Genomic DNA, 12,799 nt, shown 5'->3' with positions numbered 1-12,799 from the left:
ACCATTTTATTTTGACAGATTTAACTAGCTGGCATAAGAGAATCTTCTTCAAGACCTCCCACTCCTACAGCCTGTAAGTTAGACTTCTTACCTTTTGGAACAGAAAATATTTCTGCTATTGATCCTAAAATACTTAGTGCAGAAAACCTGGTTGGATGCGATGAACCAGGAAACAGTGCCCCAAAAAGTCTGTCACATACAGATGACATGAAATCCTGGAAGTCAGTCACAAAAAAGATTTTTAAGACAGTCTGCTCACTGCCCTACAAACAAAAGTCTACGTAACTGAATTGAGGACATTCTGCTTTACATGTTACTCAAAAAATTACAACCTCGCAGTTAATTCTGGAGGACTGGGAGTCCTACCTTTAAAGTACTGACAAATTTCTTGTTTCCTAGAGTACAGTGAAGGCTGGACAATTGTTTTAAGTTTTGTTGTGTTTTGGTTTGGTTGGTTGTTTCTTTTTTTGGGGGGGGGGTTAGTTTTTTTAATAAAAACCAATTTCCCTTCCCCATTCCCAGAAAAAGCAGCCATTGTATAAAAATCTTGAAGAGCAGTTGAAAAAGAAAAGCAGAACTTGAGATAAAAAACAGTTTAACACAAAGAAACTGATTACGTGAGCCTTCAAATAGGAAAAAGGACTAATACAAACAAGTCTCCATACAGAAGCCCTTGTGTTGACGCTCTGTCATTCATTCTCTCACTGATCATTCTGGAGAGCTAGAAAAAGGCTGAAGCTCAAGGGATCTTAGCTCAACTAACACATATCTTTTAAAACTTGCCAGCAGCTGACAGGAGATTTACTTGAAAATTTTAGTTTGGATTGGGAGTACATCTTCAGTTGTTCCCCACTTATCGCTGTTTCAGTTCACATCATGGAGCAATCCCTCAGAAAATTACCTTGAATGATTTCAGACAAAATTGAGCTTAAGATACCTTCTAAATACTAATGAGCACTCAGTTCATGAGGCAACAGTACATTTAGTCAAAATTAACTTGCACAAGTGCATACAGAGTGGACAAGGTCCTCAGCACCATTTTGCTTTACAGATTTCTTCCTTCTGCACTGCACTATTTCCTAATGCAGACACAGCCTAACTTGGAGGTGTCCTCAAGAAAAATCAACTCTCTTTCAGAAGTGCTATCCCACCTCTTACCATCGGTATCTTTAGCAGTCTAACTTACTTTATATTGCTGCAAAATCACCAAAGGATGCCTTTGAGTTGAGTTTTCAAGTAACTCTTGCTTGGTTTTATGCTGCTCCAATTTATAAAGCGCCTGGGAACTTTCTTGTATCCTACAAAATAACTATTAAAACAAAAGCAAAACACAGTTAAGGCAAGAATGATTCAAAGATAAATAAGGGATTTTCAGCTTAATTTCCAGATCATGTTGCTTGTAATTTTCAAGTCTGCATGCACTGTAACACAGAACAGATCCTTCTCTCCACTCCAAAACCAGGTTTTTTGCTCCCTATTTCTCTTATGACCAACTTTTTTTCCCTCCTTCTGCACCTCCAACAACTTCTTCCATCTTCCTCCTTAAATTAGTGCCTAGTCTTCTCCTCCCACTTCCCCATTTTCTGTGGAACATTTGATCCTCTATTAAAAAAAAATAAATTAATGCATATAATTTTTATAGCTTCAGTGTCTTTTACAGAGTTTGACTCACCTCAGGAGTGCTTCTCACAGCTCTTTTTACTACCCACTAGTATTATTTCCTTTTTTATTATACTCCCTCTAACACAATTTTTCCATCTCATATTCCTCAGTCTGCACCAGGCAAGAATGGAAAGAGATGGAATTCTGCTCTTTTGTTCCTGCCAAACCTACTGCCTCATATTTCCCCCATCATAAATTAATTATTCGCTGCTTCCACACTGCTCTTTTCTCACTAACATCTTCCAAAACATTCTTTATACATACATGGTTTCCTCATTTTATTCATATTCTTCTACCATAATCTCCCATGGTAGACCGTGGCAACTTCCACAGTGCTGACACACTCAGTCCCTGCAGACTGTAACAGTAGAGCCACATGTTCTGATGTTTCCATAATATTCTCTACCTTGTCTTCCAAGTCAGGATGCTGGGGCTGATCAAGTGACTGTGAATTTGCCTGAGGTCTGAGAAGTCCACTCAAGCACACTCTTAGACCACAACAAAGGCAATAAAAGGTTCATTGCTTGCTCTACGGTACATTGCTCTGCTATTGGTAAAACACACATACACTGACAGGTTAAGCAGCGCTCGCTACCATTCATGATGAAGTTACCGTGTCTCTCACTTCATTTTTTTTAAGCCATCCTTGCCTGCGATGCCTTATCATTCAGTTGTGTAATACAAACAACACAGTCCTGGTCTTAAAGCTTCTACTCTTTCAGATGAACAACTTCATTGTCTACTCCTAATTATTTTTTAAAAGCTATATAACTAACACAATAAGCACATTAGACATTGTTTATAGCTTTAAATTACCTTTCTCAGTAAAGAACATATCTGCTGCCTTACTGAAGGAGACTGGTTGTTCAAGTTGTACATAATAAATAACTGGATTAGTTGCATTTCTTCCACAGACACAATTTCCGTGCTACGATGGGTTTCACAAAGCAAACCTAAAGCATCAATGCAAACCTGAAAGATACTTAGATGTTAGCCACAAAAAAGTTACAGACGCTTGTGATGATACCTTTATTTTAAAACAATGATAGCACAATATTAAAGATCAAAGCAATTATTCTAACTTAAAGACACAACAAAATGTCCCTCTACCTGATTGTGCTGATGAACTAGACCTTGTTTTATACATTCAGTGGATACAAGACCATTGCTCACAATACTTGAAAGTTCCAGCTGTCCATGAGCCCTGGCTGTTCTCAGGCATGCCATCAGTGCTCCAAGAGCTCCTCTAGTATGGCAAGAGCCTAAAGAAAAACAGTAATAATTACAGTTTGATTAACACAGTAAACAATGTACTAATTGCAATGCTTGTCAGAAACTGCCCATACTTACAACACATGACCCCGAGGCCCCTCTTTTATTTTCTATCCCATAAACCCCAAACAGCCCGTCATAGATCCAACGAGTTCTAAATTTCCTGATTCCCAAAAAGCTGCTTCTTCAACATATCAAATGGAAAAAGCATTCTGTGATATCTCACAAGTCATTATTTTAGTTTACACTTAATTATGTCAAAAACTACAAGAAAATAACAAATCTTGCATCCACATTATTTGCCACAAAAACCTATCCATTAAGAACTGTAATGGACATGCCTATGTAAGAAATAATACCAGACCAGGAAAAATATTAGAAAAAAAATTGATATGTAACAAAGCTTGGCATGTAAAGAGAATAATAAGGCACCTGCAGGTAGACTACTAATTGTTTTCCTCATGGCATGAAGACACACTTACGATTATTACGAATTCCACCTTGAAACACTAACAGCAATAATAACCATGTGGAATTTTTCTCCCAAATTAATTCTAACAGCAATAATAGATCAGAAACCACATTTCTGAGACTGTTTTTTTAAAAAACAAACATAATTACAAATATGGTATTTATTTTCTTACCAAGATTAGCGTCTGCAGAAGCCTGAAGAATTCTAATCATGTAGCTCAGACTGTCAGGGCTGTATTTGAGCAATTTTGGTAAGTAGTAATCTATTATGTAAGTAGTTTGGTCATGATCCCCTTCACACAGTAACTCAAGGAGAGGAGAAACCCAGACATCATGCCACTGGTCAATCCAGGTGCTTTCTTGAAAACCTGAATTAAAATGGGCTTTGTGATTTGTAAACATAGTTTCCAAAAGATCACTAGCATAGGGTGCAAGAGACTGATCATTCATCACATCCAAGATCTGTGCTGGAATTGTTCTGTCCAACTGCAGGATACTTTCAGTGCCCACACACTCCACGAGACAGCCGAGAGAAGCATATTTCCCTTTCACATGCCATTCCAAGCTTAGTAAATGCTTTATCAGCTGCGCAAAGAACGGGTCTGACTTTTCACTGGATCCAGTAATGGTGGTTCGGTGTATCCGAAGAAGATTTTTGAATATCAACTTGGTTTGGTGTCTAACTGCATCCAGAGGGTGTTCCCAGTGGGTATAAATGTATTCCAGCAGCTTCCCAATTATCCCCGAGTTCCCATTAAGCTTCACTTTTAGATCTGAGGAGCCTGAACCAAGGGCAGCTAGTGCTGAACTAGTCCAAATAGCAAGGATTCTAGACAAAGATGTTGCTGTACAGGACTCTTTTAACCTTTTAAAAAGAATAAACAAATTAAGTTAATTATTAGCATTTGTCAATACTTTCAGAAAAGTATTTTTTAAAAAATAATTATTCATCACATTAGTTTACCTCACACTACAACAGGTAAGGAGACACAAACCATTCATTGAAGAAAAGGAACTAATGCAAAAATGGGGTGATGAATTGGATGTTGCAAAGTGTGTGCACAGTCACTTCACGTGCTGTTACCTGGTCACAGCTAATACCCCTACATATGGGGGGGAAAAATACAGACAAGCCACTACACTTTCTATTTTAAAAACAAATAAAAATATAATATCCACAAGCTAGTATTTGAGCAGCATGATGTTACTGCATGTCTCGTGAAAATATACAGAAAACTTCTCATTGCCACATAAAAGCTGAGTAAAAACCCTAATGGCCTCCAAAGGCAGGAACAAAGGTTGAACCGAACACACGTTTTAATCTCCTATCCAATAGCGCTGGCAGTCCATTAGGTGCAAGTGGCTAATGCTTGCAACCAGAAAAAAAAAATTAAAACTCACATTACTTTCAAGTATTCTGCTCATTGGCACACTTTGTTTTCTTCTGTACTTTTAATAGCATAAGAGGTGACATTCTGAAACTAAAGTTTATCTATCTAACATAACAACCAATTCTGCCATACCTTAACATGAAGTAATTGGTAAACGAATCTCACTTATGCTGGAAAAGCAGAATTTCATTTTAGCCTGGGAAACTCTAAGTTAGAACCGTCTATGCAATATGAAGACATATTTTTCAAACTTACAGAGTTGTTCCGAATATATTAAAAAAGATGACATGATCTGTGGCAGAAGCTAATTACACCGAAAACATCAAAGATATATTTCATCAGAACCATATAAGCCATGCAAAAATACAAATAAAAAGAGCAAACCCCCTCCCCCCAAATAATACAAATCCAAACACAGGCTTACTCTGAACTCAAAGCCAACAAGACTGATAGGATATCTAACAGTAGTTTTTCTCCATTTTCACCCATGCTGCCATTCTTCCATTCCAGCATAGCCAGTGCTCCATGGCAAAGAAAGAGAAGGACCGAGCGAGGGAGTTCCTCCGCACACAGCATCCCGCTGTTACTCACAAACCACGCTGGCACTCCTGCATGTTTTGTCGACCCAAGAAGCAAGGCACTGACCTGTAACAGCAAAACAATACCTCTTACAGCATCTCAGCACAGGAGAAAAGCCTTTCTGTGCATATCTGCAAATCTCAGACAATCTGAAGAGGTATCTTGCACATTGTTTTTCCCAAATTCAAAAACCTAGTTGTCTTATTTCCTCTGCAAGGAGAGAATAAGGGATTTACACTTCAGCAAAAGACTGATACAGAGGTTGACAGGTCCTGCTATCTGTATCAGCAAAGCCTCTGAACCATACTGGTAACACTGAAAAGTAACACTGACATTTCACAGTCTTCAGCAAAGAAATACACTTACCAAGGAAGGTAGGTCTTCAACCGGCTCATACATAGCTTTAGTAAACAGAATAACAGCGAGTCCCGAGGTAGTCTGAACAGTTTGCAGGAGAGTTTCTACATGGCAGAGAAAAATATTTTACATTAGAGTGCAGCAAACACTGTGTGCTAGAATTATGTATCAAAATTATACAGATAGTATTGAACCTTCCTAGATTACTTGTACTTGTATAATCACAAATCTGTAGCGTCCACCCAGACAGCAAGTATTAACGAATTTATACTCTAATGTAATAGGAAACTATTAATACCTTTTAACAGATAGAAAATACAGAACTGCCCAGTAAGAAAAGGAGGACTGTGGCAGAGCCTACAGACATATATATTGAATTCTACTGTACAAAAATAACTGTATAAGAGGTAAACACAATTATAGTACACCAAAAAATAGTTTTGACAGCACAGTTCATACAGATACATTAATTTTTGATAGACACAGACATTCAGTGAGTCTCAAAAGTATTTCTGTTAGTTTCTAAATTATTACTAATAGCATTTACCTTGGGTTTTTGTAATAGGACAAGTTAAAACTGTATACTCCAAAATTATGACCTACAAATCACAGCTTGCTGAAAGACCTACTACTGCTCCCACTCTCATTAATCTCAGCAGTTCATTTCCAAGTTGTGTTTACCACAAAGACAAGAAGATTGGCTTAATAAAAATATTGGGGTTTGAAGGTTACTAAACTTACCATCCATTAGGAAGCTTGTGCAGCTTTTCAGTAAACCACACATACTTTGCCAAACAGAAGACTCATGGTGTTTCCAAAGACTTCCCTGGATATTTTCTTGTAATTTCTGTAGAAGCATCATTGAAACCCTAATGGCTATCAGCAAATCATGCATCAACTGAGTCTGAACAATACGATTTCCATGATTCTTTCTAGAAGGGGGGAGATAAAACCAGACATGCATACAAAAAGGAAATTAAAATCATTCTTCTCCATTCCCAGAAAACTACATTCTGTCAACTTCAGACAGAATTAATGGTAAAAACTAATTTGAGTTGACCAGATACATAACTATAGGAAGACAAGCAGCAGACTCAAGAGTAGTGTTTCAAAACGAAGTAAACAAACATAACGACAGGTTCCCGTGACAAACTTTCACTCATCTGATTCTGTCTGAGTAGAGCTGAACTTTTCCAAAAACTTTCCAAAAAGACCAACAGAACAGAGTGCTGGTCCTTTCTCATTTTTCAAGCAGTTCCTCCATGTGCAAAGCATATTTACAATTCAACTCTCTTCCAGCGTGAAGACAGACAACATGTAAAGAGCCAGTGAAGAGGCTTCACTTCAGGCAATGTTGGAAAATGTCAAACTATTATATCATGACTGCGGTGACAGACTAAACAGAGGATTATAGAATGCTTTGAGTATGATATCAGTACTGAATTAAACACTCATAGAAAGTGGAAGAGTGTTACTCTAGCTGAATTTTAATGAGCATATCTATTACAGTGTTCAGTCACAATTCAGGTAGCAAAACCATAACTCAAAGGCCTTCATTAAAAGTAGTAGCTCTAACACACTATCAGTGCCTTAAACATCACCACCTTTAATGTCCTTCCTTTCCTCTTATTTTATACCATCGTATTGCCACAAAAGAAAAGAAGCTCATCAGCAGCTATTTTTTATTTAAAATACGTATCACTGTAAAACAACACTCCCATCTTTCATCTATGTACTGCTATCAAGGTGATATTCTAAACCATACCAGATTATCTTTTAAGAATGAAATAAAACCAGATAAAATACAGCTTATACTGAATTCACTTGCCTGTTTTCTTCCTGTATGTCAAGTAGCGACTTCTGCAGAAACTGAAGAACTAGTGAAAATAAGTATGATACGAATTTATTTAAAAGAAAAACAGAATGGAAAAATTCCAGCAAAGCAATTGCGCATACACATCATACCCAGACACAATGAACAGTTATCCATATAGTGGTGTTTCTTTCATTCAATAAACAAGCTGAAATTGCAGTGCAGATCCAAAGATGACATGCTAAAGCAAAAACTCAATCTCATTTGGGACAACGTGGCACAAAATGCTTTTCCAACCCACTTGGCCTAATCCTGTGAGGTAATGAGAGTTCCTGTTCCTCAATGAAAAGAGCTGAAGACAGAGCAGCAATAAGACATCCTCAGAAAGCTGTGAACTTCGTCTGCAAGCTGAGGGCACAGTATGTCAAGTTATCTTAAGTTACCAGCAGATCAGACTTCTGCCAAATTATCGCCAAACAAAATTCTTGCCACAGCAGGCCTGGGCTTGCTATAGTCACAACTGGCTGTTCACAGCTCAGTGTGACCACATCCAACTTCATCATGAGGCGCAGGACAGAGAATACTTCACATAAAGTAACATCAATTCCCTCAGCCCTTTAAGAATCACTCACTGGTACCTTTTCACATCTATATCTAGAGCTGCTCAATAAAGCAAGACTGACCCCTGGAAATTAAAGGTATACATCAAGGGGAAATCTGACCAAAAGGTACCATGTGGGTACTAGTTATTAAAATGTAGCCAAAATGTAACCAAAATCAGATCTGATAAACCTTTATCCACCTTTTTTATATCTCATGTGTTCACACACAACCCCCTCCCTCCAGTAATTTACAGTTTAACTTATTTTAAATATAACTTTACCTTCTTCAAACAGGTTCTTAATACTTGCTCTACCTAAAGGAAAGAAAATACATTTTAACTGGTGAGTACTAGCCAATACTATCTATTTTACGTAGATAAAGATATGAACATTGCTATTAGGTGCTGCATCAAGATGCAAACCAATGTTGACCAAATTAAAACAGAAAACAGTATCTTCAATGGCATTGTACCTAAGCTGAAGTCCTCCATACAGGAAGCAAGGTTGTCCAGTACTTTTCTGTACAAATATATGTCCGTGGTTTTCAGTTCTTCCCTAAGGCAGCGCACAAAGCTTTGTACAGCTAATGCCATAAACTGCTCAGGAAGACCATTCAGTGAACTGAAACAGTAAGAAACAGCACAATCAGTTAGCTCACACTGAGGTGTTAAACGTCCACTTGACTAAAGTCAGAGTCAGCTAAAACTCCAATAACAGATGGATGTTGCTTCCTTCTGAATGACAACATATTCTGTTTTAAAATAAACATGCACCTTCTGATTTTGCAGCTAGAAAACCTGTCAAAGGGGTGTAAAGCTCTGGCATGCAACCAAGTACAGGATGGAAGCTTTGCATCTGTCAGTAGGACAACAAATGTTTTCGGACATAGAAATGAAGCACTGGATCTTAAAAATGTTAAGGCTGTAATAAATTCAGTAAAGAAATATAACAGTAATCTTGCAAGAGAAAAATTTAATTGCAATAAAATTAGGCACAAGAAACTACAGGTTAGTTAGAATTCCTCTGAACAGCCTTCTTTTGATACTGTCAGCTGAGATTTTAACACAAGTATTTTAAATTTCTATTCTAATACTGAATTTTAAAAATTCAAAGCACTAATTACACGCTGTGTTGTCTTTCCAGTAATGAAACACATCAAAATAATACTTCACTTTGAAGTTATTTATCCAATGATATATTGTATCATTTATAATTAAGATTTTTAACTAAGCAAGAAAGAAAAACAGTACATATTCACAAATTTTCAGTAATTAAACTACAGCAATTTGTAGTGCACAACAAATCACTGACTTCTAGATAAGGAAAGCATTTAAAAAAAAAACAACAACAAAGGCTTACTATTCAATTTCTTACCTTGCTAACACTTTTTTTAAGGGATTCTTTGCACCCAGTGAAAAATAAGTCTCTCCCAAAATATCCAAACAAGCTTTAACCATGGGATCACATGCAGAGTTTTGATCCATCTTCTTCACCAATGGCATAATCTATAATCAGCAGAACACACGATCAACAAAAACTCTGGATATACCCTCATCATTAACAGAGGCAGAATTCCCTCTCATCCAAGTACATGTCACATAACTGCCCTCTTTTTACCACATCCTGTTTAGTTTCAGGTGTTGAATAATGTTCCAAGAACGCTTCTGATACCAAAAATACATATATACAAAATAGGAAACTTGATATGACTTGCCCTCCATCACTTTCAGTAACTTTAGCCCTTGCTAATTTAAGTACTAGAACTACATTTCTACCTAATGCACATGCAGCAGTAACAAGTGCTTTTTATCTGTTTCTAGGAATGTTTAAAACATAACAGGGTTTACTTTAGAATTGTATTTTCCATTAACAGTGCACACAACACAATGTCAGTTACCAAAAACCACATTAACAACAGCCAAGTCTTACTTGTTTAATACACTGGATCTGCTGGATGCCATTGCTCAGCTGTGCACAGTGCAGAAGCAGAGATGCCAAGTTTTGCTCTTCAGCCTTTGAAAACCCTACATTGAGAAGAAGAGTCTCTTTTTAGAAATTATGCACAATAGACAACATAAACTAAACATAACTTATAATAAGAAATCACTGCTTAATTATTTTTTTCCTGTTCCAGTAAACCTGCTGGTGCCAAAATCCCTTAAGTCACCTTACAACACCTCAACACCAATTTTTTTTCTAATGAATGAAAAAACCCACAAGCTTCACTACAATGTAATAGCAGGCCTCATCTTTAGCATGAAGACTAGCTTCACAAAACCACAGCACAGCTGAAGTTGGAAAGGACTTCGGGAGATCATCTGGTCCAATCTGCTCCAGTAGGGTCATCGGGAGTAGTCTGCTCAGAATCATGTTCAGACGGCTTCCAAATACCTCCGAGGATGGAGACTCCTCAGCTTCCCTGGGAAACCTGTGCCAGCACTCAGTCACCCTCACATTAAAAAAAGCATTTCCTGATGTTCAGCGGGAACCCGTTGAGTTTCAGTTTGTGCCCATTGCCTCTTGTCCCATTGCTGTTCAACAAGTAAAAAAGCTTAGTGCTTATTTACACCCTTCCTTTAGATATTGGTACACGTTGATAAGATGCCACTGAGCCTTTCCTTCTCCAGGCTGAAGAGTCTCAGCTCTCTCAGCCTTTCCTGATACAAGGGATGCTCTGGGCCCCTCATCATCTTAGTGGCCCTTTGCTGGATTCTAGTCAGTAAGCCCATGGCTCTCTTGTACTGGGCAGCGTGGAACTGGACACCACATTTCAGTTGTGGCTTCACCAATGCTAACTAAGGCAAGGAGCACCTCATAGTAAATTTACCATTCAAATCTTGTATTACTCATTTTTGGGTTTGTTTTTTTTTTTAATTAAAGATCACAGGAAGTTTCATCAAACAAAAAAACCACTGCAAAATAAAAGGGCATTTGAACAGTTAAATTAAGTTAAATCTTTAAATTAACTACAGAAAATACAAAATGCAAAAATACACTCAAGATGATCTCCAGAGAACCCTTCCAACCTCAACCATTCTGTGATTTTTTGAAATTCAGTGTTATCTCACATATTAAGGCTACTACTTCAGGCAGCACTGAATTAAAGGCCCACAATTGAGATTACAAGTAAGACTTTCTACCACCTTCATACTCACGGTAAAACAAGGCAAAGAAATTTCAAACCAAATACACAGTGCTCTAAAGGATTCTTTTAATTCCACCAAGGTAAGAAGTCATTTTCGTTACAAAATAAACCACAAAAAAACCCAAACACAAACACTCCAAACCCACAAAACAAAAACAGGAGAAAACAAAAAAGCTCGATCAATTTCAGTAGCTACTTAAATGGATTCTTCTAACAGAAACAGAAACTGCACATCAGTTCAGGAAACAAAGTACTTACTCTGGAGTTTTTCAAGCTGACGATGATCAAGAAAGAATGCATCTGCCTGAATTTCCTTCTTCTTCTTTAAAACCATTTTTACCTGTTCAAGGGATACCTGCTAAAAAAAAACAAAACAGTGACATTGTTTTAAAAGCTTAATTACAAGTACTTCCTATGATAATGGGAAACATCAAATACTGTTTATTGCATTATCTGTGCTTTTTTTTTTTCCAAAATAATAATTCATGACACAAAAATGGAAGACAGAAAACAGGATTTCAGGATTTGCTGGATGAATAACAAACTGTCTCACTGGCATTTTTCCTGCATTTGTCATGTTGTCTGTGGAATGCCCCTGGATCACAGTTTAAAAAATATAATGCAGAAGCAGCATGGAAATTGCACCACAAAACTTCAGTTGTTCTTTACTGTTCAAATCTCATTTAACTTGTATCAATGTGAAGTCAGAACTGCTAGCAAAGTAGTTTTGTTTATTTAAAACGTATCAACCAGTCCTGTGTTAGCTATAACGGATGTTACAAATAGCAAGTTATTTTTCTTCTTTAAGGTAATGGCAACTTATCATACACTAAAGTTTCACTGACTCATGAAAGACCGAGGTTGGAAGGGACCTCTGGAGGTCATCCGGACCACCCCCACAGCTCAAGCAGGGCCACCTGGAGCCAGTTACCCAGGACCATGTCCAGGTGACTTCTGAGTGATTCCAAGGACTGAGACTCCAGGGCCTTTCTGGACAACCTGTGGCTGTGCTCAGTTACCCTCATACCACAGCTGCTAGTTCACGATGTTCAGAGGGACCCTCTGCTTCATTCTGTGGCCTCTCGTCTGGCACTCAGCACCACTGAAAAAAGCCTGACTCCATCTTCTTCACACCCTCCCTCCATATGTTTATATGCACTGATACGATCCTCTGACCTATAGTCAGTGCTCAGAAAGCATAACTCCTTTTATTTTTTTCTAAAAACAGGCGGCCTCAGCCTTCACCAGCGTGCCAATGCCCGGCTGGGCAGCGGGGCCGGCGCCCATGCCGGGTTTAGAAACCCGGCAGCCCTGGAGCAACCTCAGGAAGGCAGGAGCCCGACTCGCCCCGCCTCTGAGGGGGACGTAGCCGGGTCCCGCAGCCCGTACGACCGCTTCACACTCTCCCCGACCGACCGAGATGGCCCAAATCACCGCGCACACCACAGCGGCTCCTAGCGCAGTGCGGGCCCCCAGGCCGGGCCAGGCCGCACTCAGGGGCCTCCCC

At 38.4% G+C, this 12,799-nt stretch overlaps 1 protein-coding gene across 1 annotated transcript in view; it reads right to left on the bottom strand.

Moving 5' to 3' along the window:
* The window catches only part of THADA (thyroid adenoma associated), a gene marked incomplete at its 3' end in the record, with an annotated part of 55,313 nt that extends 43,606 nt beyond the window's left edge, over positions 1-11,707 (bottom strand). Inside the window, exons 1-14 of the mRNA XM_010193063.1 lie at positions 11,551-11,707; positions 10,077-10,171; positions 9,522-9,652; positions 8,620-8,768; positions 8,429-8,461; positions 7,561-7,609; positions 6,474-6,664; positions 5,742-5,836; positions 5,221-5,441; positions 3,579-4,270; positions 2,773-2,924; positions 2,479-2,634; positions 1,187-1,309; positions 92-215 (exon numbers count right to left, since the gene is read on the bottom strand). Of these exons, the coding sequence (XP_010191365.1) occupies positions 92-215; positions 1,187-1,309; positions 2,479-2,634; positions 2,773-2,924; positions 3,579-4,270; positions 5,221-5,441; positions 5,742-5,836; positions 6,474-6,664; positions 7,561-7,609; positions 8,429-8,461; positions 8,620-8,768; positions 9,522-9,652; positions 10,077-10,171; positions 11,551-11,626 (2,287 nt within the window). The remainder of the gene's footprint in view (positions 1-91; positions 216-1,186; positions 1,310-2,478; positions 2,635-2,772; positions 2,925-3,578; positions 4,271-5,220; positions 5,442-5,741; positions 5,837-6,473; positions 6,665-7,560; positions 7,610-8,428; positions 8,462-8,619; positions 8,769-9,521; positions 9,653-10,076; positions 10,172-11,550) is intronic.
* Between the last annotated feature and the right edge of the window lie 1,092 nt (positions 11,708-12,799).

Source organism: Mesitornis unicolor, unplaced genomic scaffold (genome assembly GCF_000695765.1).
Source record: "Mesitornis unicolor isolate BGI_N332 unplaced genomic scaffold, ASM69576v1 scaffold40839, whole genome shotgun sequence".
Taxonomy (NCBI): domain Eukaryota; kingdom Metazoa; phylum Chordata; class Aves; order Mesitornithiformes; family Mesitornithidae; genus Mesitornis; species Mesitornis unicolor.
This window is presented reverse-complemented; position numbering and strand designations above follow the sequence as displayed.